The sequence below is a fragment of the Vombatus ursinus genome, unplaced genomic scaffold, assembly GCF_900497805.2.
Source record: "Vombatus ursinus unplaced genomic scaffold, bare-nosed wombat genome assembly UNPS02000580.1, whole genome shotgun sequence".
In the NCBI taxonomy this organism is placed as follows: Eukaryota; Metazoa; Chordata; class Mammalia; order Diprotodontia; family Vombatidae; genus Vombatus; species Vombatus ursinus.
In genome coordinates, this window is record NW_020940358.1 from 13142237 (window position 1) to 13169559 (window position 27323).

At 33.0% G+C, this 27323-nt stretch overlaps 1 protein-coding gene across 1 annotated transcript in view; it reads right to left on the reverse strand.

Moving 5' to 3' along the window:
- Positions 1-27323, reverse strand: part of GNAS (GNAS complex locus) — a 166113-nt gene that overhangs the window by 6931 nt on the left and 131859 nt on the right. Inside the window, exons 7-9 of the mRNA XM_027850574.1 lie at positions 8884-8938; positions 5779-5852; positions 3892-3950 (exon numbers count right to left, since the gene is read on the reverse strand). Coding sequence (XP_027706375.1) covers positions 3892-3950; positions 5779-5852; positions 8884-8938 — 188 coding nt within the window. The remainder of the gene's footprint in view (positions 1-3891; positions 3951-5778; positions 5853-8883; positions 8939-27323) is intronic.

Here is a 27323-nt window from a genome sequence, read left to right on the forward strand (position 1 = left end):
ACACTTTTGGCATGGAATGTGACAACTGTTTTAACAACTGCCTCCAAACAAAAATATTAAATGACAATGCAGATCGGCAGGGAACAAAGATCAGTTGTATTATAGAAGTAACTTTTAAACAAGAATGAAATCACAGTGAAATAGCATTATAGATCAAAAAAGATAATCATGTGAGAAAATCCATAAACCAGAGGGGAGAAAGATGATACAAGCATTTAGGTGAGGTTCAGTGGAGGGAGAAATGGAAGTGCTATTGTGGGAGAATAATACTATGGTCTACAAACCAGATGGTGAATGAGCTCTGGAAACAGATTACAAGTGTGGCAAAAGATATAATAGTGATGGGGCACTTCAACTATTCAGACATCTGCCAGGGCAAATGAACCCATTACTGTATAGTTTGTGAGAGATCACGTATTATGTACTATGAGACTATGAGACAAGATGAGTGTTCAGAAAAAGCTCAGATCTCAACCTAAAAATCTAGAGGGAAATCTCAAAAGGGAAGGGATGCTCTCAAAAACAAGATTCTGATTATACAAACATAAATTAATATGATGAATAAAAGAGGATGCGATGCTGTCTGAGAGAATAACATAGGGATGATATAACAAAGGGAAAAGAGACATAGAGAACTTACAAACCAATTTGTATTATATTCTCAAAATGGAAACAAGGGCAACTAACTTCAGTTAATAATATAAAAGAGTGCTGCTATCCTATAATAATACTTTCAGGTCCACTAAGTTTGAGAAGAAACTGAGGTTTAGTGATGAACAAGGAAAACAAAACAAGCTTTTTTTTTTTTTTTTTTGTTGGGGCAAGATGACAGGGAGATAAAAAAAATGAGACCATGGCCCAGGCTGTAGGTTCCCACCCCTGGCCGTAGGTTCCCACTCCTGGCCCAGGCCAAGTGGGATGACAATAATGAGAAAGTAGGACTACACAATTTTACTTTGTTTCTATTTTTTCTTCCAAGGAGAATGACCTGCAGACTAGGAAAGATAGAACTGAAATGTTTAATAGGGAGTTGAAACCCAAGAAAATTAAAGAAATTGTAAGAGAACACACTTAGTTGTCATAAAATAATTCAAGTCTCCAGGCTCTGGATAAATAATATCCTGTAACAGTGGCGTCAAATTCAAATAGAAAACAGGGGTCACTAACATATACATAAGGGTCCTTGTGAGCTGAATGCTGACTAAGAAAACCATATATTAATATTATCTATGTTTTATTGTATTTTAATTTATTTTGTTAAATATTTTCTAATTACATTTTATTCTGGTTTAGGCTGCAATCAGGAGTGTTGTGGGCTACTTGTGGCCTGTGGGTTGCATGTTTGTCACCTCTGTCCTAAAGCACTAAAATAATTGGCTCATAATTTGGCTGACCTGCTATCAGTAATCCTTTAAAAGTTGTGCAGGACATGAGCTATATGAGTGGAGACAGACAAATGTGATTCCAATTTTCAAAAAGTAGAAGGTAGATTCTTCAAACTATGGAAAAGCGACCATGGCTTCAATTCCTGGCAAAAGTCTAAAGTTCAGTATTATTAATGAGTTGGTTTATAGGCATTTAAAGGAAATGGTGATCATTGAGAGCTAGCATGGGTTCCTCATGAACAGGATATGCTGAGACTGACCTAATTTCATGTTGCGACCAGGTAACTAGTAGGGTAACTTAGGGGGATGCTGTAGCCATGGTCTTTACCTAATTTTATCAAGGCATTTGACAAAGGCTCTTGTGATATCCTTGTGGTATCAGTCAGATAATATTATAGTTAGGTGGATTCAGAAATCTTTGAATGACAGGACACAGGGAGTAGTGATTTAGTTCAGTATTAATGATGAGCCTGGAAGTATATCAGGAATTTGCCTGTGGCCCTGTACTGTTCAAGATTTTTATCAGTGACTCAGATTAAGTCATAGATGGTATAGTTATCAGATTTGTAGATGACAAGAAGAATGCTGGAACAGTTCACACATTGTATGACAGTGTGGATCAAAAATTTTTTTAAGTTAGAAAGAACAATGACCTATGCCTGATAGGGACAAATATAAGTTTCTATACCTAGGTACAAAAAACAAAACCAACTCTATAGATATAAGACACGGAAGAATACAGCTTGACCACATTTAACATGGAGACAGATCTGGGAATTTTAGTGGAATGCAAGCTCACTCTAAGTTTACAGTGTGATTTGTATGTTGTTCAGTTGTGTCCAACTCTTCATGACCCCCATTTATTTTATTTTATTTTTTTTTTGGCAAAAATACTGGAGTGGTTTGCCATTTCCTTCGGTTCATTTTACAGATGAGGAAACTGAGGCAACAGGGTTAATTAAGCGACTTGCCCAGTCACACAGTTAGTAATTTGTTTGAGGCTGGATTTGAACTCAGGTCTTCTTGATTTAAGTCCTGGTACTCTAGATATTCACCACCTAGCTGCCTTACAATGTGATAGGGCAGCCAAAAAAGCTAATGTGGTCTCAAGCTACATTATTACATTATATATGTAGCATTCATAATGAGGGAGGATAGAATCCTACCCATCTATTGAGCTTTAGTCAGTAAACTGTAATCCTAAATTAAATTCTGTACTTTACATTTTAGGAAGGACATTGATAAAATACAATGAATTCCAAAGAAGGCAAATAAGATGGTAAAGACCTTGAAACTATATCATATGAGAACTAACTGAAGGCTTTGAGAGAATAGGATAATGATCTTTAAACATTCAAACATCCATATAATGTGGAATTCAACTCATACATTCATTATGGATTTATCATGTGTAAGGCATGGTGCTAAGTACTGGAGGAAACACTTGTTTTGCTTGCAACTGGGGGGCAGAACTTGGAAAAAATGGGTAGAAATTACAGAGAAGTATGTCCTTGAGCCAAAAGCCACTTATTTAAAATTGTTCCAAAGTGAAATGTGCTGCTCAGGGAAGTAATAAGTACCCAAGTACTGGAGGTCCGTATGAAGAGGCTGAACATTTTGTTGGGTATGTTGTAGAGAAGATTCCTGTTCAATTATGGGTTATACTAGATGACCTCTGAGGTCTCTTCTACTCTTCTCAAATAATCTATATAGCATGACTGAATGATTAAAAAAAATGTTGTCTTTATTACCTCAACTGACCAAGTTGCCATGAGTTTAAAAAATGAACTCCAAAAGCCTTAGAATAGTTGCCTTTCTGGAACATTAAATCAGTATAGTAATATCTCTGTAAATGACTTTCTGGGGAAAAAAAAAAGTCAACTTCAACTCCATAATGCCCAATGCTGTCATTAGAGCTCAGCTCCTTGAAAGCTCACCTTTGCCACTAAGTATATGAGATCATTAAATACAGATGAGTCCAACCTTTTTTCAAAGTGTACTTACTGAGTTAACCTAACACGGATGTTGAGTAGCAGGGAATATAATAATAGTAGTGTTGCCAATTCTTTCCCTAAAATCTTCCAGCTCTGATTACCTAAAACAGTGTTAAATCAGATAAGTCTTCCAAACTGCATAAGAGCAATACTTACATTTGCATTTTGTTTTGTTTGCTGCTTTTAGGGAGAGCCAAACTGCCCTCAGACAAATGACTTCAAGAATTTTTACATTTTTAATATATTTTTAAAAGAAAGTAGCAAGTGAATTGGTAATATTCATTACACACGATGCTATATTCAAGATCTGACCAACTACCAAACACGTTTTCCTTTTACCAAAAATTGGATCTTCATAAATAAGACATTAAAAGTATAATACGTTACAAGGGAAAAAATAACATGTAAAGAAGTATATTTAAGCTATAAAAATTAAAGTAAAAGCTTATTTATTTGGTCATTTGGAATTAAAATAAATCTTAATTATTAAGAGAATTAATTTCAAATCATACCATTAAAACACTGGATCCATTTTCTACGTTCATCTCGCTGTCCTCCGACATCAAACATGCTGGTGAAGAGAAATATCTAGTCACTTACGGGGGCTAACATATGAAAAGTCACTAAAGCAACAAGAGAGGTGAAGTTTGTATACCTGATTCAAAGTGTTTAGAAAAATAATATTTTTTAATTTAAATATGAGCTTGTCTTTCTTTTCCTCTCCAAAGCTAAAGAAATTTTAGTTCCTGAATAAGCTAGTATAATTTAGAACAATCTTCATCATAAAATTAAATAAACAAAGAAACAAATAAATAATGGACTTGTTTATATCAAACAATGGCTCATCTACTTAATTGTTCTTGAAAGAAATTTCCAATCATATCATAATACATTCTTATTTGTCCTAAAACCAGGAAGACAATTCAAATAATTATTTCTAATGTAGAAATTAGTGTGTGTATATGAAAATTTCTAATATAATTATTTCCTATAAAAGCTCATCAATTACAATTTATGTAAATCAAGATGAATACTGTCAATGACTGATCAGCATTCTACTCAGCGTAAGTTTGAAGTAAGACAAGTGTACTAGTAGCAGAATTTCAAGAGAATATAAGCGTCCTAAGGACAAGGAATGTTTCATTTTTGTCTTTGTATCACTAGCACAGTGCCTCGTACATATTAGGTACTTAACAGAGGCTTATTGACTGATACTAAAAGAAACTGAATCATTTACAGTTTCATTTATCTAAGCAAACATGCAGAGATTTGAATATATGAATTATCAGAATCATTTTCATTTTTGCTGCAATGGAAATGATTGGAAGCAGTGTGGTAGAGTAGAAAGAGCTCTGATACTTGTGTGACTTTGGGCAAGTCATATAACCTCCTTGGTCATCTGTTTCCTCATCTATAAAATGAGGTTGAATGAAACAGCCTCTGAGGTTTCTTCTAACACTAGGTCTATGATCCTATGCTTAGAATTTTCATAGCAGGATTGCTAAGGTTATGACAAATAGTGAAGGTCATTTACACAAATAAAAAGAGAAACAATAGGAATGATCAGACTTACATTGTTAGACATCTTCTAGGCAAAGTATATATAAATACATCTTTTGACACAGTTAAAAGTGAAAGGAGGTAACTAGTATAAAGCAATTTAATTAATAAGCAATTGTTAAAGGAATCTATACACTTACTATGTACTAGGTGCTGGGAATGCAAAGGCAAATATGAAAATGGTTCCTGCCCTCAAGTAGTTTTCATGCCACTGACAGGTTAGTGAAATGATGGTTTCTCACAAGGAAACTCAGACAGTCAGTATGACATGATTACTTTATAAAGGGGTAGGATTGTTTAATAAATATTTGCTGAATCAATGAATTTGTTGAGCAAAGGCAATATTAAAGATCTTTTTGAAGTAGGACATCTGAAAGTATATGACTGACTAAATTTACATTTTTATGTAGTTTTGGCCTTTTCACAAAAAAGTGAGAAAAAGAAGCCTTAAACCCCATGATATTGCCAATGCCATCACAATGCCTAATAAGCATATTTTTCTTTTTTATTTGGTAGCACTGATCAATGAACAATCACAGATTTTAGCTTAGGTAGAAACACATTTTTATGTTATATAAGCAGCCATTTTTGCTATTACTCATATCGATAACTCACATTTATGTAGTTCTTCAAGGTCTACAAAACATTTTCCTACAAGAACTCTGTGAAGCAGGGTGATACACAAAAATACACAAGCAACTCCCATAACTTTCTTTTACCAGAAATCTTTTTCTTTTTAGAAATCTTTTAAGAGCTTCATATTTCAGTTCTTGTAAGTAAAATACTAGACAGGCAGGAAAGCATAAAGGGAGAAAACAAACTGTGACACTTTCACTTACTGAAAATTTACTTTATCCACTTGAAATTTGGTTTCAAAAATTCCTGATGTCAATACTCTGCATCTGAGGAGATCCTAAAAACAGAAAGTCAGTAAGTCAGAACAATAAATATCATGATTACTTTAAATCTGATTACAAAGGAAAAGCATTGTTCATATGAAAGAATAAACATCTTATTTTTATATATGCAATAAAATGACTAAGACAAAGTCAGAAAAAAGTATTAAATTGTGGCAGAAGAGCCATAGTAATCAACAGTGATGAAACAAATAGCAAAACTGAGCCCCTACTATAATCACTTACTAGAAGAGTAAGGGAGTTTGGGAAGAATGGTTAACAAATATCCCCATTTAGCTACTTCAGCTATCCCTTAGTAGTTTGATCTAAATTACTGAGTTCAGGACAAATAATGAAGTTAGAAATGCCGGAAATGATTGCATAGTTTATGACATTAAATTATTAATTTTAGGATAAAAACTATAATATTCAATTTAAGATTTATACAGATTTCCCTTCCCTCATGCCCAATACATAGGTAAATTAACATTATTTTTGTCTTCTCTTAATTCATAACAGAAAGAAAAAAAATAAATCATTATACCATAGTAACTAATTAAAAAGAAAAGAAATAAAGCTGTGCATATAGTGTTAGCATCTTAGTTAGAACTTATTCTTATAGCTCACATTTTCTATCTCCTTCAGGTTAGCTATATATGACATCTCAATAGATACTTGCTACAAGTTTTATTTTTATGTATTAATGAATCATAATGATAAGCTGACATTATTTTCTGGACCAGACATGATGATTTTATTTATGTAGGGAAGTAAGGAAGTTTCCTTCCAAGTAAGGAAACTCTCTCTCAATGCAGAGTAGCAAATGTTTTTGAGTTTAGTCTTAAAGAATTGCCTGGGGCACTGAGAAGTTAAGTGACTTAACAGGGTCACATAGCCAAAGTATGTCAGAAGCAGCACTTGAACTTAGGCTTTCCTGACTCCAGAGCTAGCTCTCTATCCTCTATACCACACTGTCTCCAGACCTTTAATTAATGTTTAAAATAAATGTGTGGAGACTATAGCTTTAAATACTTTTTAAAGTAAGATGTAATTTACAGCTCTGAATTTTTTTTTTTAAAAAGTGCTTTCCAAATGAGAACTTTCAATATATAATGATAATATAAAATGGGTTATATGAAAATGGAATTATCAAAATGAAGTTGTAAAATTAAATGTTTAAAATCCAAAATACTGATATTGATAGCAAGGAAAGGATTGAAAACATAAAAAATAAATCTATAGAAAAGCTGAAATTTTGATCAAGATTATCCTCAGTAATGTGAGGCTATGAAGAAAGTGATCTTCAATTTCTAATGAAGTTTCCTATAGGGTTTTCATGATAACAATGTGGGAAAGAATAACTCCTCGTGGACACCTCCTGATTATCCACAGCAAATGCATAAACCTAAACAGGTTTCTTCCTATTACCTAGCAGATTTTACTTCTACAAATATTCAGGAAATAAACAAGTAATTTAAATGCTGGACTAAAGAAAACAAGAAAAATCTAAATATCAATATACAACCATATACATGTTGCTAAAATCATTTAACATGCTTTAAAATTAAACAAATAATTTTTGGATTATATATTGCTTAGATTCAGTTATGCCACTACTTTTGTCCACTGGTGTGGATAGTTGTATTTATTTAAAATTAACATTAAAGATTTTTTTTTTGAGACATGAGACTCCAGAGATTTTTGTCCCAGTCCTATTTAGACTATCTAATGTTTTAATTAGCAAATAATATAAAACTAATTATCTTTAGTGGATAAAATTGCTTCAAATTATCTGGAATAAACCAAAATGAAAATACTTATCCTTTATAAAACCTTCTAATATTTATATAGTGCTTTGCAGTTTACATAAAGCTTTTACATATATTATCTCATTTGATCCTTATAGTAAGCTTTTAGCTTAGGAAGAAGGAAGTGAAAAAAGAAGGAAGAAAGGAAGGGAGGGAGGAGGGAGGAATGGAGGAAGGGGGGAAAGAAAAAAAGAAAAAAAGAAAGGGAGGAAGGAAGACTGATGGATGCAATTACTTGCTCAAGGGCTCACACAATTTATAAACTCACAGAATGTTAGAGCTGGAGTGGATCTCAGAGATCACTTGGCCAAACTCCCTCATTTTGAAGATGTAGAAAATGAGACCCTTAAAGTCACTTGGACCATGGCAAAACTAGAACTAGGAACCAGTGCTCTTTCCATTACATCGTATTGTATTTTATTACTTGCTATTGAGCTGCTTGGGACCAAGATATTCCTGGGGAGATGACCAACTTGTATATAGTGTCTTCTATTTCCCCAAATGTTTAATCCATCAAGATTATCCAATCAGTAAGTCAATCAATTATTTGTTGTGTTTTCAATAAACACTGTTTTGATGCAGCCTAAAAAGGCTAGGATCAGAAAACTAATTTCAGGACCAAATGGAAAATCTTTCAGAATAGAGTAATATAGATTTTCATATGCCTAAAAAACAATAAAATACTTGCAAAATTTTTTTCAAATGCTTTATACTGGGTGGATTTTTCACCTAATCAATTAACTATATGCTTATATGCATACCAGAGATAGGCTATCAGGTCTTTCATCACCACCCCTCCAAACAAATAAGTTACTTGAATAAAATGAAAGAATAGCTATATTGTATAATATCAGTTCATCAAAGGCAGACAGAATTGACCAAAAACAACCCCCACAAAGTCATGATATTGCCCAATGTTTCTTATTTGACTTAAGATCAAGTAACAAAAAAAAATTTGATACCTATTATATTTTATTAAATCAATATCAATTCAACAAGTATTTGATATTTGCCTCCTACTAGACCCTGTGGATATAAAGGCAAAAGTGAAAACAGTCCTTATTCTCATCAAATCACAATATTTCCACATGGTGTTCATACTCCTCCCAAACTATTTTTATAACATTGTTTATTTCTACTTCAGAGGAAGGATATTTATGAACATAATTCAGTCAACTTCAAATAGTTTTTTTCAAGTATTTTTTTAGAGCACTCTGATTTTAAGAAGAGTTTCACTCACTTGGTCAGATGGTGTATATTCATTTTGTTTGACTACGTCAATCTTGTCTAGGAAGCTGAAAGAAAAAGAAAAGTATTTAAATGTTGTACATCTGTAAGCTGTATGTCATTACAAAATTATGCCTTTTATCAGAGTGATTATCATACACATATTATGCTGTCAATAGGAGTTCTGTTTGATTAATTTTATAACTCAATTCATATACTTTTAAAATGTTAAACAAATAGAATTCTTTGAAATTAGAAACCCATGAAATTCATTTGGCAATCCATGGATAGAGACTGAAATTAATATTCTGAAATGAAAAAAGGAAAGTAGAAGAACTTTGAAATCTACGTATGTTTCATGAACTAAAAATACATGCTATAAAGTATTCCATGAAATTTCCATGAAATTTCAGAGCATCATATGTCTATAATCACTATATGGTACAGTGGTGGTTTTTTTAGTGAGGGTTCTGGGTCATGCAAGTATGACTTTCAAAATACGAAGTAGAATTTGCCATTATTGTCCAGCAGAGGGCCAAAAGCACAACCTTGCAATGTTACTTTTGTTTGTTACAGTAACATTTTTAAGAAAAAAAAAAGTGAAATATGAGTTTTAAATTACCTATCTGTGGAGGCATCCCTATGCCTCCATCTGTCAACTAAAATCAATAATTCCCACCTATTACATCCTTAATATGAGTAAGTAAGGAAGAAACAGAAGCCATGGTGTATATCCATAAAGGTACTTGTAACCTACTTCAGGAGATAATACTATGACATGTTACTCAATTAATGAATAATACAGCCTTGTGGATGAGAATTATATACTGACATAATGTGATAAATTATATGTAACATATAATTTGAAAATAGAATAATGGTACATAGTAAGGGTATGTTGAGACTATGGACAACAATTGAAAGAATTAGAGAAGGGGAGATTAGTATAGGTTAGAATCATCAGAAAATGCTAAACATAGGAGCTAAAACTTTATTTTGACATTAAAAAGCAATATCTAAACCAGGTCTTGAGGCTGCAGGTTCCCCACCCCTAATCTAAACTTTAATTATCACTTTGCTTTTAACAAAATACTTGAAAAATTAATTTGTAAAAAGTCCCTTACATCAACCCAAAGTAGTAGCATCAGTTTTTATTGATGGGGTCACTAAAACACCAAGAATGCAAATATGCTACAAAAGCCTAGCTCTGTGTTTTCTTATGCCCTACAAATGACAATTTGAGATAATCTATATATCCTAATAATATTACATAGGTGTGTGTTGGGATTTCAGAAATGGCATGAAGGACTAAAGAAGAAAATGAGGCAGACTGTGGGTAGGGATGGGGCAGAGAGGGTTAGGAAAGAAATTTGGGAGACAAGGTCCAATGTAGGAGAATGTTTATATATTTATTAGGATGATCAGTTAAGTGATTCTCCCCCCCGCCCCATCAGTTAAGAAGCAAAAAATGCTAGAGATTTTTCTGCTACACTACTGCTCTGCACTAATTCAAACAGGAAAGCAATCTTTCAAGTAGTCTATGTAGATTTATAAGTAAGTCATTTAAGTCCTATAAAATATCATGCAAATCTAATTTTCTAAGTTTTAACAATCGCCATCAAATGACAAGGAGAAAACTTTTTAGCATGATAATTTTCCATTGGCTGTAATTCTATATCAATAGTCATTTCATACTCCAAGTCTTCCTGACAACTTTCATTTCAAATGAAAATGAAATAATACATTTCTACAATTAGACGTGTCTTTTGTCACTCAAAAGAAGTAACTATTAAGTTGAAATAGAAGACAACTTTAGTTGCTACTGCAGCCATGCCAAAAACTAGCCATCTTTTAGGCCAATGATCTCCAAAGTGGAGGAGGTGGCTGGCCCCCTTCAGAGTGGTGGTGTGACATCAAGGAGGCAAAGGTATGACCCTAAATGGTGAGTGATCAACCAGTTGGAGAAGTGAGGTGAAAAGGTGGTTATGCTGGAGCCAGCTCAAACTGGCTCCCAAAAACTGATGTTAAATTTTCAATGTTAGCATTTACATTTTGGAAACTGGAAATCAGGGCTCGATTTGTTCTTTTATTGTTATATTGTTTTACATGATTTTTCAGATTTAAGAAAATGAAGAAGAAAATGTTAGTAATGCTGATTAAACTTGAAAGTATCAAGTGTAAATCCTCCCACATACCCCTCCCCAGAGCTGATAGTTAAACATTTACCAAGCAAACTTTTGGTTGCATTCCACACTTGCCACAATAGACCATTTTGGGGCTTATCTCTAACTCAACCACACCTATCCACTCATTATCACCTAATACTTCTTAACTCTTTTTACCTTCAGAAGCTACACAAGCTCCCAAATTCCCTCCTTTAGTTAGTTCCCTAACCATGACTGGAGCACCCACAACAGTAGTTTATACAGTTGCCACTGGGATAATTCATAGTCCTTCATCCTTAGTACACCCTAGACCATCTTGCAGAAGTGAGGTCCTATGGAGCAGTGGGATGGAGAATGCCACACAGGATAAGCAGGTATAGATAGCTAGGTTCTTATCTTATTGAATTTCCTTGATCCCCCCCCTTCCCCCTTTGAAACTTCCTCATCTTTATTAAGGCACCACTATCTTTCAAAGCTCTAAGATTTGCAACTTTAGTGTCATCTTTCCTTACTTTCATTCATCCCACATATCCATGAAGTTGCCAAATCTCAGTCACTCCTACCTCCAAAACAGCTCTGACAGATTCTTATCTCTCTTCATACAATCTTTAGTTCAGTCCTTTTTATGACCTCCAAACTGGACTATTCTGATGGTCTCTTAATTGGTCTCTCTGTTTCAAGTTTCTGTCTCCTAATTCATCCTGCAAATAGTGGCCAAAGTTATTTTGTTAAAGCATAGTTCCAAACTGCTCTTCAGAATGGTTGGATCAGCTCACAACTCCATAAACAATGCATTAGTGTTCCAGTTTTCACAAATCTCCTACAAATTTATCATTTTTCCTTTCTGTCATATTAGCCAATCTGATAGGTGTGAGGTACTATCCCTGATTCTTAGCAGAGTGCCTTGAACATAATAAGCACTTAATAGATGTTTATTAACTGATGGAAAGACGACAGTTAAATCCTAGGGAATCGATAAGATCAATAAGCTAAATAGTATAGATGGGGAAGAAAAGAGAGCCCAAGGCCCAAGGCCCAAGGTTGGGGGTCACTCAGCAGTAACAGGTATGACTTGGATGAAGCAAGAGACTGAGAAGGAACAGTCAGACAAGTAGGAGAGAACTTGGAAAGAGTAGGGTCAAAAAAACCTAGAGAGAGACACTATCAAGAATGAGAGGTTGACCAACAGTGTCAAAGGTTTCAAAAAAGTCAAGAATGAGAATGGAGAAAAGGCCATTGGATTTATCAATTAAAGGATAATTACTTTGGAAAGAGCAGTTTTAATTGATTGATGATGTAGCCAGACTACAGATAGTTAAGAAGAGCCTGAAAAAACAGAAGTGGAGGTATCTGTTCTACACAGCCATCTCAAGAATTTTAGCTACAAAAAGGAAGGGAAATAAAAGATGATAGTTAGTGGCAAATGGATGGGTCAAGTGAAGATTTTTTTTTATGGGGAGACATGGGCATGTTTCTAAGTAGGAGAGAAGCAGCCAGTAGACACAGAGAGATTGAAAATAAATGAGAATGGGGAAGATAGAGGGGGCCATATGTTGGAGAGAGACTGGATAGAATGGGATGACTTGTGCATGTAGTTTGCCTTGGCAAAGAACAGGGTCACTTCTTCATGTGAGACTATGGTGGAGGAGATACTAGCATCTGAGTGGTGTGAAATGAGGAGAGGAGAAGAGGGAGTTCTTGGTGAACTGTCTAAATAGTTTTAGTGAAATATGAGATAAGGTTTTCAGTTAAAAGTGTGGGATGAGAGGGAATCACAGGAGGTTTGAGGAAGGATGAAAAATTTTGGAAAAGTCACTGTGGTGAGTGAAATAGTGAGTCAATTGGAGAGGTGTACATGTACTGCCTTGCGAGGGTTCATTTGAGATTATGTGACACAAATTTGTTTTGGATCTAGTCAGCACAGTTTCATAATTTTCTCCAGCTTCATTCAAAGGCACATGAGTATGAATGAAAGAAGCAGCTGGTGGGACTAATCTCCCCAGGGAAAGACTGGTAAAAAGATAAGGGAGCAAGAGACAATGTGAAGTTAAACTGTTTTACCTTGATGATGGGTAAGAGAGGAAAGTGTAGTCAATGTAAGGTGATGACTTGGTAGGACAACTAATGAGCAAAGGGAATGGAGAGGAAAAAGAACATAATTTGAAGTTGGAAGGTAGAGGGAGAGATGGAATGACAAGAAATTATAATCAAATAAGTGAATTTCCAAGTTCATGAACATGAAAGTGGTGGTTTGTATGTGAAGACACAATCAAGGGTATGACAGTCTTCTCTCTCTCTCTCTCTCCTTTCCTCATTTCCCCTCCACCTGCTCCCACTGACCATGCTATAGAAGAAACTGGACTGGTAGGAGAAAAGATATCCATCTAGGAACAGAGAGAAAGATACAAGAGCAAAAAGAAGGCATACTGAGAAAAGGAGATGCTATCCTTTTATTCTTATATTTCTTATCTGGTATGTGGTAATAAAAACAATATTATTATTATTAATAGTAGTAGTAGTAGTAGCAGCAGCAGCAGCAGCAGCAATAGCAGTTAGCATTTATATATTGCTTTACACTTGGCAAAGTACTTTACATTTTATCCTCACAACAATCTTGGGTGATAGGTGCTATTATTATCCCTATTTTATAGATGAGGAAGCTGAGGCAGATAGAGGTTAAATGACTTGCCCAGGGTCAAATAACCAGTAAATGTCTGAGGCCAAATTGGAACTCAGGTCTTTCTGACTCTAGATCCACTACTCTGATCACAAGTCTCAGGACTGATGCCATGAAGAAGCTGAAGGGAAAGGGCAGCTTCCCTGTCTCCCACTTAGCCACCACATGTATAAGTAAGTACATGGCAACTCTGTTTCTTTTACATTTATTCTTTCCTTATCTTAGGCAAATTAGTATTCCAAGATGGGAGTGTTCAGATAACCTAGTGAGTCTGGGAAGCCCAAAGGTCCTATCAGAGGCTGCACTGTCACCTACGAACAGTGACAGGGAATAAGAACTCTCATCTAGGGGTTCTGGCCTTTAGAGCCCAGCAGAGAGGTTCCTAATTAGAACCTCAAGAAGACTTTAAGAAGGGAGAAAGAGACTTATAAGCAGGGGCAGTAGGGTGCCCCTTTGCCACATATGATCGCTACATATGTGCCTCTCCATCGCTGAACTTTAATTTGGAGCCCAAATTAGGGACCTTGTGTGTGCAGGAGGAGAGTATATTCCTAGTTCTATTCCAATTGTTTTCATTATGCCTGTTTAGTAAATAACTTTTCTACAAGCTAATTAAGCCAGGCTGATTGATACGAAAGGAAACATACAAGTGAGGGCTTGTGAGCTACATTGCTAGAAACCCATCTCTCTTAGGAGGTTGTAGAATAAATTAATCAATAAACATTTTTTAAGTGCCTACTATTTGCCAGACACTGTGCAAAAAGAGACAAAAGACAGTCTCTGCTCTCAACGAGCTTATAGTAGAATGGGGGAGACAACATGCAAACAAATATATACAAAGCAAGCTATATATATATATATGCATATACAGATATGCATATGATAAGAGGAAATAACTAACAGAGGGAAGGCAATAGAATTAAGAGGGGTTGGGAAAGGTTTCCTGTAGAAGGTGGGATTTTAGTAGGGACTTAAAGGAAGCCAGGGAGGTCAGTAGAGCAGAGATGGTAGAGTGTTCCAGGAATACAGAACTGCCAGTGAAAGTGCTTGGAGTCAAAAGATGGAAAAGCCAGAAGGCCAGTGTCACTGAAATGAAGAGTAAGTATTGGGGAGTAAAGTATAAGAAGAATGGAAAGGTAGGAGGGGGCTAGGTTATGACGGGCTTTGAATGCCAAATAGCACTTTGTATTTGCTCCTGGAGGCAATAGGAAGCCACTGGAGTTTACCGATTAGGGCTTTAGGAAAATCACTTTAGTGCCTAAATAGAGGATGGACTGGAGTGGGGAGAGACTTGAGGCAGGCAAATCCATGAGCAGACTATTGCAATCTAGGTGTGAGGTGATGAGAATCTACATTAGAGTGGTAAAAGAAAAAAGACAATTTAGAATGCTGGGACTTAAAGACTTTTTCTGGGATATTTTTTTTCAAAATATGCATATTTCATAGGCTGGTAAATTCTTGAGGAAGCTAAGTGGCATAGTAGATAGTACTAAATCTGGAGCTGGACACCTGAATTCAAATTCTGTCTCAGATACTTACTACCTCTATGATCCTTGGCAGAATCACTTCTATCAGTCTATTTCCTCAGCCATCAAACAGGGATAACAATAGCAACTACATCAGAGGGTTGTGGTACGAATCAATTGAGATAACATATGTAACATGCTTTGCAAACCTTAAAGGAAGCATTATAAAAATGCTAGTTATAATATTATGAGGTATGTTAGTCACATATTAACCTGCTGATATTCCAGATATAGAACACTAAATTGATTCATTTATCTGTAATATTTTATAGTATATTTCCTCAAACACTAATTTCATCTTAATAATAAACTTAGTGAGCTTTGGAAACTCTGAGAAGTACAAATTAACAAGAGATTTCTAAAACCTCAAACTGAAAGTACAGACCTCTTAGTGTTTATACAGGCTATTTTTAGGTCCATGATTTCCTTGAAAAACAGCAACGACACACACCATCAGAGGAACAGTACTGTACTGAAATATTCCAATGGCAAAATCTTAGTCAGATAAAACAAGTCTAAATGTGTTAAATGTTTTCACTATCTTCCAACAGATGGCCTCTGCATGTCTGAAAGTTCACATCCATAACATAAGAACAACTACCAGAAAAAATCAAGTGTTATTCCTTAGTTATTTTGAGAAAGGGAAGTAATTGGCTCTTAAAACACTGAGTTCTTATTCTCATATTTCTCTTTAATATATCAATTCTAGGAATATATAAAAAATAAGGTAAATTTACAAAATATTTCTACTTATTAAATTCAATTTTTGAGGTACATTTTTCATTTTAAAATGAGAATCTAACTCACTATCACCCTATTATCTGCTTGACTACTTTCCAATGTCATTTTTCAAAGGTAAAAGTAATTACTACAGAACTACAGAACAGAAAAGAAAGGGGGCCAAGTAGACTTTTCAGGGGACTTCTTCGGTCCGTGCCTCTTCTCTGGAATAATGCTTTTCAGGAAAACAGGGCTCAATAAAAGAATTTACTTTGTATTCTCTTTTAATCAATTTGCTGTTTTTAATCTCAAAGCTACTTGCTTTGGAAAATTAACAGCATAATTATAAATATTATAATTATATATTATATGTATATAACTATAAATCTTAGAAGTGTCTGCTCAGTGTCAAGGTAACATAAGATTGTATCAGGCTTCATAGATATTATATTGCCATTGACATATGAACATCATATTTACTCTTTCAGAACAACACTGTATTGTTGACTCACATTCAGACAATTCATTAGGACTGTTCTATCTCTTTGTCATAGTTGTGCCTTTCCTATTTTCCCTAGTTTTGCCTTTTTATATTGTGCCCTTTCTATTTAAGCATCACTATGGCACGTGCTCTGAGGTGTTTTGAGTTTCTTTTTTCCCTTTTAGTAGTAGAGATAAATTTCTGTTTATTAATTCATTCCCTTGCTTGGTAACCAAGGTGATACACTTGCAAAACAAAGACTTTCACTAATGAATAAAGTAAAGATCAATGTCCTATCTGGGTTTGAATGAACCCTGGACCTTTGTTTTAAAAATGTAGTGCTTCAACTACTTACTTACATACTTAAACCTGAAAAAAATCAATCAATTTTGATAGAGAACTGTGTCTTTGTATTCAAAACACTGTATTACTTATCTGTCTATATTAGTATGCTGTCAAGAAATAGTATTTAGATAATTTTCAATTAAATACAAAGGATACAAAGGAAAAAGGATGTCAAAATAACTTTGTCCTAATTTTAGTACAGGAAAAAAAAGCACCCCCTCACCAGTCTATAAGCTAAGTTTAATTAGCAATTTTTATTTATATTTGCTGATTTGCATTTGCAATATGATAACCCAGTACCACTGGCTCAAAAGTCAAATAATTTAGCATGTCATCTTTAAATACACACACACAGCACATATATAGGCGCTTCAGAATAATAACTACCAACTTCTAGAAACTTCAGAAAACTTAGAATTGAAAAATTCTAATTGGACTAGAGCAGGGGACTCTAATCTTTGTGTATGTGTCATAGACCTCTTTGGCAGATTCCGTAATTCTTTTAATTAAGACAACAGTGGGAAAAGTCCCTGGATCTGTTAACTGTTGTATGAATCGAAGCAAATCATGTCACCCAACTCTTAATTTCCTCATCTGCAAAATGGAGATAAATAATTCTCCCACTACTTATCTCACAGGGATATTGTGAAGAAAGAAAGCTCTGGACCTCTTCTAAGAAAAAAAAATTAAGTGCATAAAATACATAGAATTACAAAGGAAGCCAACTATACTAAAATAAAGTTGTTAAGATAGATTTAAAAAAGAAAAGCAAGTTTGTGGACTCAGATTAAGAACCTGGGTCCACAGTTATGCAAAAAACAGAGACTAACATATAGTATTTTTGCTCATCTTAGTGACCAGTGCAAACAACTAAAGGATCAATTCAAATGTGATCATCACTTTTAATTAAGAAGCAACATCACACAGAGGAAAAAGCCCCTGGATCTGTAAATAATTGTATCAATTTGAGCAAATCACTTCACCCAACTCTCAATTTCCTCATCTGTGAAATGGAGATAAATAATTCTTGCAGAACTTATTTCACAGAGACATTGTGAAGAAAGTACTTTTTAATTAAAAAAAAAAAGCATTATATACATGTGACTATGTAATTGTGAAATGATGTTTTGTGATATATTCCAGTTCAACAGTCACAGATTTAACTCTCAGTTCTACCACTTTCTGTGACTTTGGCCAAGTCACTTGACTTCTGGGTGCATCACTGTCCTCCTTTGTACAACAGGGATGGTGTCTAACTCTCCTTTCATCATAGGCGTGGTTATGCAAATAAATAGGATCATGTGTATAACTGAAAAAAATTTTTTTAAACAGGTAATAGATTCTAGATTAAAGCAATGTTTACATTGTTGCCCCCTATGGTTCTTTATCCTTTAGAACACATTTTTAAAATTTAATTAATTTCATTAAGTTTTAATACCTAGACTGAAATTTAGCTCAGCACTATGAAGAGTGGGTTTGTTAGGAAAGTTAACAAATTAACAATTAATGAGAAATTTTTAAAGGGGGAGGGGTTGTGAGGGAAAACTGATAAAGGTAGCGTATTAAATCTACTTAGGAGAATATATTAGTTTTTAGGAACATACACACATGTACATATGTGTATATGTGTGTGTACAAAAATAAGCAATGTCCTGATAATAACAAATCAGATACCTATATTAAAGCAAGTCCAAATAAATCTCTTAAAGAAAGGTAGCAATTAATTTGTATTACTATATGTGCTCCAAACAAATTAATTAAAAAAAGTTTTACAATTTAAATCATTCACTATTTTAAGTTGGTGTTTTAAAAAATTGGTCTACGCTAATTTGAGGGATAAATGACACACATGAAGATTTATTTTTCAAGGGAATGATGAAAACTTGAACCAGCAAAATGTGGGCTGCTTAATTAGCCACTAGGTGTCATTGTCATTTCCTTCCACTTTTTAAAAATTTCATTTAATAAACAAAAGACTTTGGCAGAAAGGGTCCTTTCTTGCAATGGCTATATTTAATGGGAAACAAACACAAATTTTCTCTTCATTCCAAATTAAGTCCATGAAATAAAGCAGTCTAAATATTAAACTTTTAATAACAGATAAAAATTAATTTCCAAAGAGTAAATTAATGGCATTTTCATTCCCTCATCAAAGGTGTTAGTGTTTAACAGTTAAAGGGGTGATTAATCTTTTGTAGGATGAGTTATCTTGCCCACCATTTGGAAAGGCAAACCTGTATTCAATCAGTGAGTCATTAAAGAAACATACTTGATCTTAAAGCAAATCAGGCCATGTGTATTGGCCAGAGAGAGAGGGGGAGAGAGAGAGAAGACAGAGAAAAGAGAAGATTCACAAGGGAAGGCAAGAGAAGATTCTGAGGAAAAGAAAACATGACCAAAAATAAATAAACCACTTTCTGGAATTATAGCCTTCTGAAGGAAAGTAGAAAAGAGACTCTTTTTCTCAGATGCCTTCTTGACCAAAAGTACAACCTGATAACTTTGGAAATTTTAGTTTATGTCATTAGATAAAATAATTTACAAATGAGGTGGGATAGGAATCTAAAAGAGCATTTTTATTCATCTAAGTAGACAATAAACTCCTAGTGAAAATTTTATTATTTTAAACAACTATTTCCTATGAAGATACATATTGGCGTGGAATTTTAAAACACAACAAATATACATCTATAAAAATCCCCAAGTCTACTACTTCAATGATCTCATTGGTCAGTGACAAAACAGAAATTACAAAATAATTAGCACTCAAAATAACCCAGCATATATATTAATTTGAAATCTTACTGTCAGTATGTATGTATATGTATGTACACATATGTTTCAATTAACTATAACCTAAGTAAAATATCAATAACATAATTTTGTTTATAGGAAAAGATAGGTCAATTTGGAGGGATGCTACCTTTATAGTTTATAATAGATATGGCAATTTTTAATCCAGTACTTAAAAGGATCTTCAAATGATCCTTGTTTTAATCAACAGGAGTGGAAAAAAATACTCAATATAATTACTAGTTAAAATATTAAGCCTTACAAATAACTGAAAACATCCAAATTAAAGCAACAATTTTAATAATTCAAAAGCAGTGTCAATTTTTTTTTCCTAGGAGAGCACTGATGGCATCCTCATAAAACGTCCTGATTTTTCTTGCTTTTGTAGTTTAATATGAATATTATACAATAAATTCAATGCTTATAATTTTTGAGTAAATAATAATTTTCACTTGAAGGAGAATATTTGTAAACACAATTTTGTAATACATTTTTCACTGAATGACCAAACTGAATGTACTAAAGTTCTAAATTTAAAATTTTCTACACTAATGATGTACTATTTCAATTTATTATCATTACTTTTATAATACTATAAATGCTGACAGGCAAAATTATATGTATACTTTAATATATATAAAAAGGGAAAGGAAATAGTGTTCCAGATCTGACTAAGCTGATTTTAACTGATAAAATATCAGTTTCTTAGAGATTTAAATACTTGCCAATCTAGGGCATTGGATTGTACTAATATCTGAGTAGATAGTACTATTTACTGTCGCAGATAATATTTAGGCCACCCCTTTTCTCTCTCATTCTACTCAACTACTAAAGTAGGAAGGAATTCTTGACTTGCTTAGATAAATAAGTGTCAAATAAGAAATATATCGATTAACAGGAAAAGAAAATGTGGTGCTAGAAAAAAGTAAATGTAAACAAAATTATGTTGAAATTCATTGCCAATCTCACAGAATTTTTTGAGGAAAATTCCTTTTGTCCCTTAAGATGCTATATAAATATGAATTACTATTATCACCTTCAGCCCAATAACAGAGATATACCTTATTTTTAACGAAAACCATATTTTTCAAATTACAAAAAAATCAGAATGTTGATAACAAATTAGAGTAAATTTTCATATTATCAAATATCTCTTAACTTTACCTAAGAATTTACCATCACATCCTTTAAGAAGGAATATTCTCTACTTTGTGAAATATGTGATATATACAATTTAAATGTAAATCAATTTAATTTGTAAAATAACATAATTGTTTCTTTTTCCAAGGAGGATATATTATTGTATGTGACACGGTAAAGATGTTATGAATATTTGTTTCAATATACAAAAGCTGCTCAAAGAGAACACAATTTGTATATTGCTTTCACACCATTTTTATTTTATAGAATTTAAGTTTACTAAAACAAGGTTTTTAAAGAAAAGAAGCAAAAGACTACATGCTAAGTACACCCGAAATAAAAGTTACTTAATTTGTAAAAATATCCATAGAAGTATTTTATGTTGGAAACAAAAAATACAGAAAGCTATCTAAAGTAAAAGAACAATACTATTTTGAGATCATAATTATAAAAAAATGCACCTGAAAATTCAACTTACTAGATTATCTTAAAGTAACCATTTTTAAATACATTTTAAGATGTATTTCTGCACCTAAAGTTACATAATAAAAGAAATATGTATAGCCAAACTTAAACAGAAATTTATAACAGAAATGCTGGCAATATTCTGATCACTACGATTTCAACAACAATGCAAAAAGAAACCAAAGATTATTTTATCTTAATAAAGTAAAAGTTTCTTACTAAGCATTTTTGCTTTTAATCTGCTTAACCATTATGCTAAAAATATACAAGTCATTATTCAGAACAAGAATGCAAATAAATTTTAAAAAGTTATTGTATAAAATGGCCTTCATGAAGGGACTACATTTTATTTCAATTAGAGAATAGCCTTAGAAGAGTTTTACCACTTGGAGGCAGAGGGGCACCACTAGGCAATTTTTTAACCAAATAATATGAAAGCTTAAAAAATGTGACTTTACAGATGTGGAATCAACTTGTTACCACAAGGTTAGAATTCCTTATATGGAAAGGATAACAAGACAATTAAAAGCCTAAAATATTAAAATTACAGGTCATAAAGGACTACTATTACTATATATAAAATGTTTTTTTTCCCTGTCAATCCATAATAAAATCACATTTTTCTCAAATAAAAAACATCCTGCTTATAGCAGTTGCTTATCTAACCCCACATTTGGAAACATAATATTTAAGAGATTGGAATAACAATCCACTTACGTAGTATGGAAAACTTTAGTGTGAAATAAATATCTTTTTTTTTTAAATGGAATGATCCAAAAAGAATAAATATCAAGAGGAGAAAAAAGTCTTTTGGAAGAAATTCTATAAATCGTTTTTCCCCTTCCTTTTACTCCTCTAAAGTTAGTCTGGTTTAGAGGATATACTAACTTGCCCAATCAGTTTTACATTACAGCACCAGTCCAGAAATAGCTCCCAGCCGCCTTGGCCTCTAGCATGGTTGTCATGACAATGAAACCACAGTTCTATAAATAGACCATCAGCACCAAATCTTGTGAGAGAGACATCTGGAATCCAGCCAGTCAAACCTCAGCTTGACAAATAAAAATAGGCACAGGCAGATTTAGAAATGGGAAAGGTATAATGTATCTCTACTCTAATACAAAGAGTAACAAAATTATACAGAAACAAGCTGGTTGCATTTTAATGAAAGGTTGATTAATGAAACAACTGATGAAACATTTTAAAAGCTACATTATTAATAAAAAATGCCCCAAGGGTTTTGGAAAGGGATTTTTGGGTCACTTTTCACAAGCTATGCAAATGTTAACATTTTAAAATGAAATAAAACTGCTGCTGAAATAATACAAAGCTGCTGCTTTTCTGTTTTTAAGTGGTAAGAGAAACATAACTTCTAATATTCACAAAAGTATAGTTTTGGTAGTTTTGGAAACAGAAATGTTAAGGACACTAGACTAACATCCTGAAAGCTGGATGGATAATGTGCTTTAAAAATGAGTTGCCTAACTTCAGCAACAAAAGATCTTATCTCAAGAGTAAACTGCCTTATTTAATAAACTCTATCAAAAGTCTTATGAAAAAGCCATCCAAGAATGAAGACAAAAATTAATCTCACTCATGATTCAAACCATATCTGAACTAATTTTCATAGGTAAAATGAAACTCTATTAAATCATTACATAACCTTGCTTCCCTTCCTCCATCACTAGACTACTTTTAAACAATACCTTTCACTTCAGTGGGTGAGAGAATGTTCTATTCTTAGACTGTGCCTTTGATTGACTCATTCAATTACCACCACAATTATCTGTGTAGGCAAGGCAGTAATGTCAAATATGTTATTCACTACATTTATCAATATTATTCAACAACAGACATTTTCTTAATAAAAACATGATTCCTTAATACTTTTATTGCCAAATGCATTCGCAACCTGAAATATTCAGATCACTGAAGTCAGCTTTATTGTAAGCTGTCTGATATCAAATAACAAAATTAAAAATTAAAAAAACTCCATCCATTACAGAGCTCTTAAGAAAATTTACTCACAATTCCTTCATAACTTAAAATGCATTTTAGACCAAAATCATATGATCCTTCCTTCTAAGTTTATAATTTTCCCTCAAATGAGATAAAAAGTGCTCATGTGAAAGGATATGAAATTTGAAGTTGCTGTTATAGATTGCACAACTGTGGTAAGTGAAAGTATACAAAAATAAAGTGATTGGTAAAGGTCCACAGAGGATTGTAAACATAACCATGTATAGCTATAAAATGATTTTAAAATAGTTAATTATTGCCTAAGGCCTATAGCCATTAAGATAAGACTTTAAAGAAAAACAGTACTCTATCAATCTACAGGATGCCTTCAGGCCCTAACATACTGGCATTTAAATTCCTTAATTTATATTTATATGTATATAGTTTTCTTTGGCCTAAAAAGGGATTTTATAAAACTAGGAAAATGAATTCATCATTTCGAACATTCCAAGTAATTCATATTGTCTTGCTTCTGCTACTAAAAAAAAGACCTCAAATATATGAAACTATGGTTAGTATTTGAAAGGTCCCAATCAATTAAAAAACTCAGTTGTGTAAGTGGAGTATAATTTAACTTATCTCCACTTAATTGCATGCTTATTTTTGTTTTCTGGCACCAAGAATGTTGCATTTTTGTGATATTTCCATTTTACACATTTTAATAAGTTATCACCTTGAACTATGCAGTTCTAGTATTTTCCTTAACTACATTTTATGTAATTATGTCTTTTATATATTTCTACATAATTATATACATGAATTATATAATTTATATAAAAATATAGTGAGAGATTTTAAACATCTGTGAACTTCAGCACTGTATGACAGAAACTCATTTTTCAGGGTGATTTTGTATATTTCAATTAAATATTCAAATCCACATGTATAGATATTAGAACTTAACCCAAAGGTAAATAAAAAAGGGAGGATTATCTGTCAAAATTTTATTCTAGAGCAAAGTAAGACCAAGGGTTTATATAAAGAATGGTAAGCAATATTCAGCTGAATTCTCCTGAGAGTTGCAAGAGAAGAAAATCAGTAAGAAATATACAAAGAGAAGAAAAGATGCATCTTAAAAGGTAATATCTTTATTAAATGGACATTTTTTTCAAAAGTTTATTATCACACATTTCATTAGATTGATGAGCTAACTTTTAGTTCTTAAATTAAAAGTTGAAAAATATAGTAAAAAATTATCCTTTGTTATTGTGGCCTTCTCTCTGCAGATTTTTTTCCCTTAAAATTGTCTCCTCTTCCCACCCCTTTAGATTGTAAATTTCTTGAGACCATCAGGATCTAAATTTCTATCCTTGTATATCCCTAAAGCCTAGCATAGTGGCTTACACAATGCAAAGGTTTAGTAAATGATTGTTGAACTGAACTAAAATACTCCTCTTTAAAAGTGGAAATCAGGGAATTTTCTTAGATTTATATTATCTTTAGTTATATGCCTGTAATCAAATGAATTAACTTATGATGAATAAAGTAGTACTCTATTTAAAATCCTTACAGGACAAGAATATCAAGACAAGTAAAGATGAAACATGAAAGTTCTAGAGTATTAAAATACATATGTAATATATACCCATCATCTATGGAGACTAAACTATTACTTCCTTTGTAAAATTAATATTGCTGCATTTGAATATGAGGGAGTCATTAAGTATAATGAATTTAAACATATCTTCAAAAGATTTTGTTTCAGTCAGCCAGTCAACAAATATTTATTAAGCACATTCTGTGTCAGGTGCTGTGGCTAAGTGCTTGGGATACAAAGAAAAGCAAATCTTTGTGAATGTCTTCACATCCTAGTGGGGAATACAACATGCAAACAAAAAAACTACTTACATACAAGATATGAACAGAGTTAAGTAGAAAGTAATCTCATATACTGAAATAGGAATAAAATGCTGCACATTTCATAATGTGTACTGGTACTATATTTTCAAACATAAGAATAAGGGTATAACAAGGCTTATTTAAATGGTAAATTGTGCTGAGAAAAACAAAATTCACCTCAACTGACTCCCTCTCTAATTTCTAATTTATATATTTAAAGGTTGGTAGCATTTAGCTCTTGACCAATATTCAGAATTACTTTTATAACATCTAACTATAGTTAAAATTTATAATGAGCAATTGTCAAGCAATAGATACTTGTTTCTCATGTTGTTTGAAGCCACAAAATAAAAGGTAGAAGACATGATACTAATATCTAGGAATTATAAAATATCAAGATTACAAGATTGAGGAGGACAACATAAAAGCAAACTGAAACCACTCACATATCAACAGATATGAAACGAACTAAAAATGCAGAAAAGGTTTGTAATTTCATTGGCATGGGGGAAACTTCTTTCACCAGATGGTAGAGAGCAGATAAATCCTACTCCTAAAAAAAGTCTGAGACATAGTGCTTAAAAAACTTGCCTATAGTCAAACAGCTAATAAGTGCCTGAAGTGAGATGTTAAACAGTCTTCCTGACTCCAAGCCCAGCACTTTATCTACCAGTTCATGATGGCTCCACAGTTTATTGCAAAGAGTAAATGCCTTAAAAGAGTATATAGATTAAAGGGGTGATTCACATTGGAGAGCATTAATTGTAGAAGACTATTCCTATTTTCATAATATATGACAAGTCTGCAGTAGAATATTAAAATATTAAAGGATTCATGTTTCATTTATTATTTTTTTAAAAAAAGAACTCCATATTCTAAGAATGACAACTGATACTCTTAGATTTAGCAATTAAAAATAGCAACCTGGACTAGAGAGTTCTTCTGTGTTATTTAAAGATTGTGTGACACCAGTTCTTGTGATACTCCACAAAACAATACAAAATATAAGAAAAAACTACTGCTTTAGATAGAATTGGCTAAATGAGAAAATATACATGCAACTAAATTTTCTTAATTTTAGAACATTTTGGGCTTGAAATTTATTTGCTTGAAACAATCTAATTTCATCATTAAAATGTTTAGTTAACATGAGTTATGTCTACTAAAGTATTTAATGAAGGCAATATAGCATAGTATACAGGGGAATGAACTCAGTCAGGAAGAATTTGGGTTCAATTCTCCTCTCTGATACATACTGACTATGTAAACCTCAGCAAATCATTTAACTGCCTCAGGAACCCAGGCAAGTCTCTGAGTATAAAGTGAAGAATAGTTTCTAATTTGCATAGGTAGAGTTTATTATACCAATGAAATCACAGGCCAATGAAACCAAATGAGGATTTACACTATGGTATACCTTTAATTTATTGAAATTTCCCTTTCCATGTTCCATTTTTTCATGAAAATTACAATATGTAAATCTAATGAGATAAAATTTCATTATGCTCATTAAGATTTCTTTGCATCCAGTTCTTCTGGTCCTCAAAAACATCCAGGAATTTTAAAATTAGTTCTGGTTACTTTCTGTGAGTTAATTATTTCTTTGCCCTTACATTAATTCTTTTTTCATGGATGTGAGATTTCATCAGTGGAAGGAGCTTCCTGTGCCTTTTGCCAAAGCAGGTTATCACCTTCTCTGGAGCTTATAGTCTTAAAGAGTTGATTAGGATGCTGAAATGTTAAGTGACTTGCCAGGGTTACACAGCCAATATTTGTCAGGGACACGACTTAGACCAGGTCTTCCTAACTTCAAGGATACTTCTCTATCCACTAAATCACTAATAGGCTGTATAAAAATGCAAGCTTAGAACATAAGGTGCACTAACATCAACTTAATTTTTGTATCATTTTAAAGTTTACAAAGAGCTTAAATACACATTAGTTAATATGCATTATTTGATGCTCCCTGTGAGGCAGTAGTAGTAGAGTTATTTTCACCTATTTTATAGACTAGGAAACTGAAGATCAGATAGTTTAGGTGGCACGTACAACAATTAGTAAGTAGTTGAGCAAAGACTAAAATATGTCTTTTGGTTCAATTTATAGGGGTTCATTTCATTACACAATATTGGCTCATATATTCCATGAAATGAACGATGCCTTTTTTGGGGAGAGGGGAAGATTGGGTCTCCTATCTTGCCCATGCTAGAAGTGGAGCAGCAGTGGGTCTGATTCTAGTACTGAATGGCATGGAAGCTTCTGACCTGCTCAATTTCTGACCTG